We start from the raw sequence: 10,983 nt of genomic DNA on the forward strand, positions 1-10,983 counted from the left end.
TTATTTCCTAAACTATCAATTAAGGTTATACATTTCTTATGGGCTACTGTTCCATCACTTTTAAGGATGGAAATCTTTATCTTTGATTCTTTTCAACAAATATTACCTTTTCAACATCTTAAAGTTGCAGGATTTCATGGATTAGATGCAGCTTCTTTATTCCATGTAATTTTTTGTTTTTTGGGGGTGCGGGTGGGGTGGGGTATTTTACCTGATAGATGATTGTAATGACACTAAGCTTGATTTCTAACTCAACCTATTAATCCAAATGATAAAAAAGATTTTCTAACTTCAATTCCTTAAAATAGATACGAAAGGAATTGGTTTAAGAAAGGGCTATGAAACTACACTGACTGGCTTATAAGGTTGTCCTTTTTCTTGTTTTTTATCTTCTGCAAATGTGACTTCTTTTCTTGCTGCAACTTCAGGTTCAGGATTTGCACTCAATTACTCCTGACCACTTCTTGGAAGTTAGTGGTGCTGTGATACATCCCCTTTCTTATCAACAGGTTTGTGATATTCTGCACTATTGCCTCCTCAGTCTTGTGCATGCAACAAGAAACATTCCTTACCAGTAGACTCCCCTTACATGAGTTTACCTGCATTCTACCTATTAGTCATTCTGTAGGACGGATTATATCAAATGTGAGTCGGGAAATTGTTCTTGACTTGCTCACAGGCTTCTTCTCTGGAAGAAGTCAGCAGTCTGTTCTGGTTAATGCAAGATTTCCTTTAATCCTAATTTAATGTTAGCTTCAACTAAGTTGTTTTTTCTTGGTGAAATAAATTCATACATATTAATTTTGAATGACAATGAGAACTTATGTGCAGCACATGAAAGTTATGTTGCACGGACTCTCTAAGAATGTTGCCGCACCCGTTTTGGATCCTTAAAAAAGCACCAATTTTGGAGGATCCAATGTTCAACCGTCCATAATTTTGAAGAGTTCGAGCACGGAGCAACATAGCCTGAAAGTGGAATTTAGCTGTTGCATCCAGTCAACTGTAAAAGTTTTAGTTCTGGTGCTACTTGGAACCAATCAACTAGGGTAAGGAGTGATGTAGGCCCACTAGAAGCAAAGCAAAGTTCTAGATTTGTGGGTTTCACATTTAGGTCTTAATCAAATGAGTGCAAAATGAGGAGCAACACATTGAGAAACAGAAGAAGCCCAGAATTTCTTGGTGTCATACTTCGTCCATAATTTTAGTATGGAGCTTGGGGAACTCCATGCCCTCTGAGTCCATGATCTGATTTTTAAGAAGTTGTGCAGTCATTCTTCTTTTCATACCTTTACTGTGAAGCTTGGGAGTTCTCCATACGTTCATCCTAGTCCGCAATCTGGGGCCCATTGGAATTTAAATCTTTCTCCCTGCTACTAATGTAACTTAGTATATTTTTCAAGATGGAGTTCAGGATTTATAAAGTACATTTCATTGAGTATTTTTTTAGTGGAGCAGCTTCAGCAAATCCTCCTGAGATAACTAACCCAACTAGGTGCTCGGTCACCTGTGGTGAAGAAGTGGAACAAACATGCAACTTTTGTCGACATGATATATGAATAATAGGATGAGGTCCAAACATCACGTGGTGATGGGTGAAGTAGGAAAGGAGCCGCTAATCCTTAGGTTCTTCCTGTATATGACTTTCCTACCCTTGCAACACTTCAGGAGCTTTCTGTGAGTTGATACCAAAATTACACGCCTATTGGAACTCTTGTTCAGTTATTTTGGTCCATCTTGAACCATCTTTTCTCACTGAATGGTTTCAGTAGGCTGTCAATGTACAGCGAACTAAGATATTTTAGTCAAGGATTGCTTTTGTATCTCTCATTGAAAGTGATGAGGCTTGTCTAGACTGGATTTCTGGCTTCTATTTTGAAGAAATAAATAAAATCATCCCTTGTAGCAATTAATCATGTTGACATTCTATTTGAAGCATAGTGTAGTTCTTTAAATTTGATCCACTGTTTCTTTGGCACATTTGGTTGCTTTTGGTGTTCATATTTAAGTAGTTTTCTCATCTTCCATCTGCATTTGAAGGCCCCATTTTGCTCATTGGCTTTGTCTTCCTTCTTTGCAGGCTAGAAATTTTCGTTTTAACTGTGGTCTTGTCTATATCGCTGAACCCGGGTTCGTGCATTTTCTTTTTCCATATGTTTAGATGTAGTTTGGCTCAATTCTCATAATGCATGATTTTTAAGTATAAACCTGTGCGTGCAATCTGTAGATACCGGATTGTAAAACAAATTGTATTGACTGTGACTACTATTTGCAATTGTAGATACATGCTATATAGAGCAGGAGTTCCTCGCCACTCCATCATTAAAAAATTTGCAGGAGAAGGAATATCAAGGCTTGAAGACTTAATTTCTGTTTTATCTAAGTTGTCTAGGGGTGCAAGAGTACCATTGGAGTATATAAACTACAAGGAACGTCATCAGAAAAAGGTATTAGCAGCACTACTATCAAGCTATCTGTAAAAAAACTTGTTTCCGTCATTTATAGTTCCGCGTTCTCTTATCGGTCTCTTCTGTTTGCGGATAAGAACAAATGCTGGTGCTTGTTTGCTTTTTCAATTTGATCTTGGTGATTTGTTTGAAGTATGGTTAGCAAAACTATGCCTCGGTGTGGTTCTGTAATTGGGTATATCTGGGTGATGTTGACAGTATAGAAGGGCACATTCTTCTTGATCAGAAAGGGTAAAGGGAAGAAAAAGAAACTTAATGGTGGGTCTAACACTGTTTTCATCAACAGTGTCAGGGGTATTGGCAGGAAATCTCTGTAACTGCATTGGTGTAGAACTTACAATTATCTGCCTAAATGGTTTCAGATTTTCTGAAATAAGGCCTGAGGTATAATATATCCACCTGTTTGTCAACAATGATATTATTAATCATTTTCTTTTATTGCATATAAATATAATGGTTGGCCACTTTTCCGTTCCCGTGGTTTTTCTTCCCTTTTTAAATTGAATTTGATCATTGAATCTGGAGAAGGGATAAATTACTTGAGCGCTGAAGATGTAGTTGCAGAAAATGTAATAAGTGGGAATAGGTGAATTGTGCAGGACACGGAGGCTACCGTGGCCTGTACAAAACAGAGCAGGGGTGGGAAATCAACTCTAGGAGAAACTCTAATGATTGTGGATTAGGTGGTATAGCACTATTGCTACAGATGATGGTAGTAGTACATTCGTGGATATTCCAGGTTTATTAGCTTGGAAGCCATGGAAAAGTGAGGTTTTACAGTCAACTCCTGCTATAAGGGCTTGATCTCCTATGATGGTGAACTGTCACTTTGTCCTTAAGAAGATTAGGAGAAGCACAGTTCAAATTGAAGTAGCATGTTTTCTTCTGAACTTGGACTCACAGCTGCTCTCTCTCTAGATAATCTTCAGGAGAAAGGACATTATTATGCAATAGGTGTCAAATGTCTGGAGTGGAGCTGACGATGTCAATTACATATTTGTACAATGCCCATTGGGAACACGTGTGGCAATTTTTTCTCAGTTTTATACAGTGTCAAGTGGTCTACGCCAAGAACAGTAAAGGAGTTAATGTTGTGCTGGTCTAACAGGGAACTGTGTGGGTAGAAAAGGAAGAGTTGGGACACAATATCTGCATGTATTGGTGGGTGATAACGGAAAGACCACGAAACACAAAAACAGCCAACAACACAAAGACAACCGAGAACAAGATGGAAATTCACCCTCGGCAGCAACACACAAAACCGTGAACAAGAACAAGAAACAAACACAAATATCGCAAGAAAAGTAAAGGATAGGCAAGATGACATAAGGACTTACGAAGAACAAGAACCCAAAAATCCGCAAGTACAAACACCAATCTTCTTGCAGTGACCGCTAAGGGAATCAACTTCACCTCACAACCACTGTTTCTAAGCAACGTACAATATCGGCTTTTCCAAGCCCTACACTAAAGATGGCTTTTCCAAGCCCTAAACTAAGAACTACACTCTCTTTTGAGAGAACTTTCAATGTCTCAAATATTCATCATCGAAAACTAAGGAGCAAATGACCTAATAGAAGACTATTTATAGGCTAGCTTATTACATAGAAAAATGGCCAAAATATCCTTAATGAAAGGGGCAGCCATGGAGTGTCTTTCCAACATGTGTAATCCCCAAAATACCCTTAATGAAGGGTGCTTCTTCAATGCTCCAAAACCGTGGGGTCATGCTTCAACACTACACTTGTGGTCTCGGGTTGGCATCAAAGGTAAGCCCCCACGCAATCTTCCACACATGTTTGCTTTATGTCATGCTCAAAATGGGTCCTCCATGCATGTTTTTGTGTCCTCGAGGTGACCAAGTCTTGAGTGTTTATGCGTTGGCCTCCAATGATGTCTTCAAAAGCATAGATGGCCATTTGGCTTGTATCAGTGGGTGATGTGGAAGGAAAGAAATCAGAGAGTTTTTGAATGAAAAGTGAATATTTTTGGACTGCAATGCAGATATATATATTCTTGGCATTTTGGTGTAAATGGGAAATGTCAAAATAATGTGGAAAGCATAGTGAGGATCCTCAGTCTCCTTGAGTGAAGGGACTGGAGTTATTGAACCTTGATGTACATTGCTCAAGCTTTAGTGCTTTATGATTCAATAGAGCTTGTCAGAAAGTCTTTTTGGTTTCCCCATAACTTCTTGCATGGAAGTATATGACCTCCTAATAAACCTTATTTTTACTGCAGTCTGTCTTGGTCACAATTGATCGCCATGAGTGGTATGCACCCCCACAGATATATAAGCGCGAGGACAGCTCTGGCTTATGGACAGCAAAACTGGCTTTGCAGCAGGAGTCCCCACTTTTGGTATCTGGCATTTGTCCAATCGAAAATCACGCCGGATCTTGTACTAGCGAGGTCAGTCCTAAGGACTATATACCTGAAAAAGTCATCCAAGAATCCACCGATGGAGTTACTAGTATGGAAATTAGTGGTGAACATGTTGCTGAGAGACCAAATACTCGGGATGATTCTGATAACGGAACAAAGAAAAGGAGGTTGAAAGAGGACTCATCTGAAGATGGCAATGTAATAACTGATTGCTCTTTAAATGAGCGGAGAGAAGAAAGATTGGATGAGTCTGGATCCGTGGAAGATGCAGTTCTGAGAGATTATCAAGGTGCAGTACCTGTAGAAGCTACATCAGTCCCTGAGCGTGTGATCGAGCCTAGTCTTGTGATGTTTGAGGTAACATTAAGGTCTCAAATAACTTGTATACTTTTATTGAATTACTTTTATATTTTTAAATCATGAATGTTTGATTGTTCAAGTTTCTCTGTCGTTGTCACTCTTTTTGGTCCCTGGGATGTGGGGGTTTCATTAAATAAAGCAGTATTTAATAAGTGATGTGTGATCTTTTAGGTTTTTCTTTCTCCTTAGCTTCTTGGTTCCTGAAAGGTTGTCCTTCTGTATAATCTAACTAAGAAATGTGTTACACCCCAATTTTCCCCAAAAAGGAAAAGAAAAAGAAAATGACATGAGTTAAACCCAGTGATGGAGGGGATTGTTTTTGTTTTGGCCGTATCTCTTTCGGGTCCATGGGAGGTGGGTTTCATTACCCATTTCTTTCTCCTTTGCTGCTTGATGCCTCTGAGGTGGTTTTTGATGTGTAATCAGATTAATCAGACTAAGATATATGTTAAACCCAATTCTGTTTTCAGTTGGGGATTCTTGTGGTGGACTTCTCCTTTGAATGTTAAACTTTGTAATAGCTGCATGTCCATTGCAATAAAAAAATGTTGAAAGTATTCTCTTGACAACAATTTCCAGTTTAAAAAAAAAAAGTATTCTCTTGACACTAACTTCAAAAAAAAAAAAAAGAAAGTATTCTCTTGACACATCCGACATTCCAATTTTATTATGAACCATAAGGTGTTATGAATGTGATAATGATGGTTATATGGACTTCTATTGTAATGCTTAGGGAATTATATTAAAGCAAAATTATGTTATTGCAACTACTAGTTTTGACTTAATTCAGCATTCAATCTAATATTGTAGAGCATAGACCATGCTGAAATAAAATCATAAACTCCTGATTTCTTTTGCTCACTGTTGGTCTAAACTTGATATATCTGTTAGCTGTAACCAGTGTTGATCTCATGTTATATCTGTAATACAAATCATCAATATCAAAATGACAACTGCAAGTAGGAGGTATCTCTCTAGATATATTTAATATCCTGGTAATTCCTGTTTCCATCTGCTCAGATAAGTACCTATTGTCTAAGTTGCTCGGACTCTCCAGAAATGTTGCTGCACCCGTGTTGGATCCTTCAACAATACACTATTTTTGGAGGATCCGACACGCACCTGTAGACATTTTTGAAGAGTCCGAGCAACTTAGCCTTTTGTGATGTTAACATTGCAGGTTCATGTCCCTTCATCATGTATGCTTGACGGTGTTCACTCACAACATTTTTTTGGAACTGGGGTAATTGTATATCATTCCCAAACCATGGGCTTGGTTGCTGTTGACAAAAACACAGGTGCAGTACCAGTTTCTGATGTGATGCTATCATTTGCTGCTTTTCCTATTGAAATCCCTGCCGAGGTGAGGTTTTAGGGGGACACAAATTTATCTCCTGGCACTTCTCCTCCAATATTGTTAAGACTCTCAGTAACCTTTTCAGGTAGTCTTCCTCCACCCTTTCCATAATTTTGCTCTGGTTGCATACGACCCCACTGCTTTGGGAGCTGCTGCTGCCTCTGTGGTTCGTGCTGCTGAACTTCTTCCTGGTAACAGTTGAAACTTTTCTTTAAAAAATTATTTCAAAAAAATCTGCTTCCCATTCATTTTATTGCTAGGGTATGAGCAAAGTGATTTTTCTGTATTTCAGTTGCTTTATCATGTGTTATGCATGCATAATACACTACCTAGTGGAAAGACGTGGATCACAAAAAAAATAGAGGTTTGAAGATCAAGTTCAACTGTCTGCTTTTATTTTCTTCGTGACGTAAAATCGATTATATAAATGTCACTGATACCATACTGGAGGCTTTAGAAATTCGACACGTATAATGAGGATTTAATAGTCAACCAAATCTAATTTTGCTTCTATTCTTTGGCTCTCTTTCTCTTAACCTTCTCTATTGTAGGTGTTGTAAATATCCCAGAACTTACCAAGTGCTGTTTTAACCAATGAAATGCCATTTTACTCTTTGAAAAATCAGAGAAGAAGAATCCTCGTTCTAGAGGGGAGTTTTCATCCAGCTACTGATCAGGATGTGATCACCATATCTATTTATAATTTTTTTTCCCCTTCCTTTGCTTGATCAATGGTTTGTTACCCAAAGTGAACGTAAATTATGTAGTCTCCGACTACACCGATGTGTTCTTGCAGAAAAATGCGAATGTTTCACATTCCATTTTTATGGATTTAAATATTTTTAAGACAGCATTTTCTTCTTCCCCCGTCCCAAAGTAAGAATATCTTTGGACAAGTATGATGCCGTCCTTGGAAAAGTTTCAACATAAGGTTGTGACTTCTTGAAATCCTCTTTAACTTGCTTACCTTGTTATTATAGTTCCCCAAAAATGATGTCCTATGCAGAACACCTTGTTTTTGACTATTAATATTTGGTTGCCAACAGAACCTGCTCTTCTTCGTGGAGATTCTGTGTTTCTAGTGGGATTGAGTAGAAGCCTGCAGGCAACCTCCAGGAAATCAATCGTGACTAACCCTTCTGCTGCTGTGAATATTGGATCCTCTGATGTTCCGCGATACAGAGCAACAAACATGGAAGTCATTGAGCTTGACACTGGTATGTTGTAACCTAAAGGGTCTTGCTGATACTTTTTGGTATTGATTCTTATAGTTCTTGTATGTTAGCACTCATTTTGTGACCTCCTCATGGTGCCATTGTGTGCGACATTTCAGATTTTGGAAGCACCTTTTCGGGTGTGCTGACTGATGAGCGTGGAAGAGTTCTAGCTTTATGGGGAAGCTTTTCAACGCAGGTATGTAATTTGAACTGCTTCTCTGAGTTATTGACCATTGAAACTTTTTTTAAGTATTTCGTACACTCTTTTCAGCTCAAGTATGGCTCGAGTTCATCAGAAGAGCACCAATTTGTCCGAGGTATCCCAATATATAAAATAAGCCAACTCGTTAACAGGATCACTTCTGGCACTGAGGGACCACCTCGTCTTATAAATGGTTTACGAAGACCTATGCCGTGCATAAGAATATTAGAAGTTGAACTTTACCCTACTTTGCTTTCTAAAGCTCGGAGTTTTGGACTAAGTGATGCATGGATCCAGGTAATCTGCTACTTCTGGAGGTTTTCGTTTTCTGTCATTTTATGTGCTTGTGTTTTCTTCTTATCCTTTTTCTCGAGTTTAATGTGTTTTTTCCTAATAAAAGAATCTACTTCAACTCAGACAGAGAAATTCAATCTACTTCCTTTAAAGCTCTTTTTTAACATCTGGGTCCACAAGAGATGGTTGCTAGGTATTTGATCAAATAGTATCGTCCAGTTCCTATAGAACCTATCACTAAAATAACCCTAAAGGGGGGATAAGGCTAAGCGGAGTGATAAGGGCTTTCAATGTGCTTGTTAGATGTGTCCTCACTGAACGTGACAACGGGGTGATAATATGTTTCAGTTGTTATTGATCAATAAGGAAATCCAAAAGGAACTCGAATCTTTATGTGCTTGTTAGATGTGTTCTCACTCCTTAAAGGTTAATTGCAATTCTCAAGTAGAATACAACCCAAACTTGTAAGTTGATCAACAATTCTATGGTTACTCTGCATACCTGGTCTTCATTGGGAACGTGTCTATCTGTGTATGTGACTATGTATCATGTTACAAGTGTATGAGTAAAGTTTGTTTGGAATTAGCTGGATGTGGTGTTTATGGATCTGGATATGATCATGACATCTCGTTGCCACCTGGTTAATCATCCAGGCAATAGTTACTTGATAGAATCGTGATCACCCAAGGGATTAAGTCCTACTCACGAGTAGAATTGAGCTGAGGCTTGAAACTGGTAAATAATAGCATCAATTGTATAAATGTTTATTGGGAATGGGCCTTTTTTAATAGTTGACATATCTCATTTAGGCCCTCGTGAAGAAGGATCCTCTGAGACGCCAAGTTTTGCAAGTCAAAGGTTGCTTCGCTGGCTCAAAAGCTGAAAACTTGTTGGAACAAGGGGATATGATCTTAGCAATTAATAAAAAGCTAGTAACATGCTTTCGTGACATTGAAGATGCATGCCAATTGTTAGACCATTCCAGGAACGATGATGGAAAACTAGACTTGACAATTGTCCGTCGGGTTAGCAAGAATTTATTTGACATTAGCTTTACTTCTTTCAATTTCACTTATTTAATCAATAAGAATTCATTATTTTCACTATCTGTTTACGTCATGCAAGTACAAGAGTTCAGACATCCCTTAGATTTTTCATTTGTTGCTCATGGTTTCTCAGGGAAATGAAATTGAACTACTTGTGGGAACGGATGTGAGGGATGGAAATGGAGCCAAACGAGCAATAAATTGGTGTGGCGGTATTCTCCAAGAACCTTATCCAGCCGTACGTGCACTTGGGTTTCTGCCTGAAGAAGGTCATGGAGTATATGTGGCAAGGTGAGGAGATGCTAGAATGTTTTAACAAATGAAAGATGATAGGAGGGCTTCTGATCCATTTGCTTCTCAATAGCTCCTTAAGTTTCCATTATTTTTGCCACGTAATAGTGACATTTGCTTCTCAATAGCTCCTTAAATTTCCATTATTTTTGCCACGTAATAGTGACATTACACATTTTCTAAAATCTGCTATATTTTAGCGTGTGTAATCTCGAGTCAGCAAGTAGTAAGTAGCTTTGTTTGATTTGGCTGACCTGATTGCACAATTGTTAGTTTTCTTTGCCAACTATTTTGTCACAAAGGCTAATGCCTATTTCTCAGGTGGTGTCACGGGAGTCCTGCACATCGTCATGGTCTCTTTGCTCTTCAATGGATAGTTGAAGTCAACGGGAAACCAACACCTAACTTGGATGCTTTTGTTGATGTGACTAAGGTATGCCTTTTCTTTATCGAGGAACTTGGCAAGATCTTATTATGTGTGAAGATGAATCATTGGTACTTAAGAATAATTTTAAGAATTGAACTAGAGGTACATCTCTTTTCTAACGTGGTTCTAGCAAAGCTTTGTTAATGGTTCTCAGTTAACAAATTATTTCTATGTCGAACTTTGCTTCGACATCCTGGCTTCAACACCTACTTGATTGAGCCTTACAGGCAATAGAGCATGGAGAGTTTGTTCGCGTACGATCTGTCCACCTGAATGGAAAGCCTCGAGTGCTCACATTGAAGCAAGATTTACACTACTGGCCAACATGGGAACTCAGGTTTGATCCTGAAACTGCAATGTGGAGACGCAAAGTAATCAAATCATTGGATTCTAGTGTTCTGTGAATTGTCTCACCTGATTGTTTATAAAGCATTTACCCTACTCGGTAGTTGGTATATGAAGTTATGTGTCGTACGAGAATCTTAATGAACTGAAGGTATATTATTGTGAGGACTATATGTTGTTAAATAACAAAATATTTGATCCATTTATAGAATAAAAAAACTTTTGTATGCGTACTTTTTCTTTTTGAACAATATCATTGCATGTCTCATTACCTAGAAAGAAGCAGCAGAAGCCATACATCTGCTGGTTCCTCCTCATGCCCCGTGGTTGCCACCTTGAAGGAGGATATTTCTCTTGAAATGAAGTCATTTTGATACGTATCAAAACACTTGGAACTTATGGTATGCTTATCAGCATATTAGTTTTACATTCTGTGCGTTTATAGTAGAGTTGTCAGGGTCGGTCCAGCTCATCCAAGCTAGCTCACACGGGCTTCGGAGTTTGACGGGCCAGAGTGGGCTGGCCCATCAACATGACAGGCTAGAAAATAGCAAGCCCAGCCTAGCCCATCACACACAGGCTGCGGGCTGC

The 10,983-nt window shown here is 38.6% G+C and overlaps 1 protein-coding gene across 9 annotated transcripts in view; it reads left to right on the plus strand.

Moving 5' to 3' along the window:
- LOC107868094 (protease Do-like 7) overlaps positions 1 to 10,625 on the plus strand; it is a 53,950-nt gene extending 43,325 nt beyond the window's left edge. For 6 of the 9 annotated variants that reach the window (XM_047411819.1, XM_016714665.2, XM_016714669.2 and 3 more), the window contains 13 exons: positions 429 to 509; positions 2,081 to 2,130; positions 2,282 to 2,447; positions 4,710 to 5,210; positions 6,394 to 6,576; positions 6,656 to 6,761; positions 7,617 to 7,787; positions 7,904 to 7,983; positions 8,059 to 8,286; positions 9,093 to 9,308; positions 9,463 to 9,620; positions 9,942 to 10,053; positions 10,275 to 10,625. In XM_047411819.1, the coding sequence (XP_047267775.1) occupies positions 429 to 509; positions 2,081 to 2,130; positions 2,282 to 2,447; positions 4,710 to 5,210; positions 6,394 to 6,576; positions 6,656 to 6,761; positions 7,617 to 7,787; positions 7,904 to 7,983; positions 8,059 to 8,286; positions 9,093 to 9,308; positions 9,463 to 9,620; positions 9,942 to 10,053; positions 10,275 to 10,451 (2,229 nt within the window). In that variant the 3' untranslated portion in view covers positions 10,452 to 10,625. Of the gene's footprint in view, positions 1 to 428; positions 510 to 2,080; positions 2,131 to 2,281; positions 2,448 to 4,709; positions 5,211 to 6,393; positions 6,577 to 6,655; positions 6,762 to 7,616; positions 7,788 to 7,903; positions 7,984 to 8,058; positions 8,287 to 8,936; positions 9,019 to 9,092; positions 9,309 to 9,462; positions 9,621 to 9,941; positions 10,054 to 10,274 lie in introns of those variants that run through there. The other 3 variants (XM_047411821.1, XM_016714667.2, XR_007054938.1) reach the window with 2 other exon arrangements.
- The last annotated feature ends 358 nt before the right edge of the window (positions 10,626 to 10,983 follow it).

Source organism: Capsicum annuum, chromosome 4 (genome assembly GCF_002878395.1).
Source record: "Capsicum annuum cultivar UCD-10X-F1 chromosome 4, UCD10Xv1.1, whole genome shotgun sequence".
Lineage (NCBI taxonomy): Eukaryota > Viridiplantae > Streptophyta > Magnoliopsida > Solanales > Solanaceae > Capsicum > Capsicum annuum.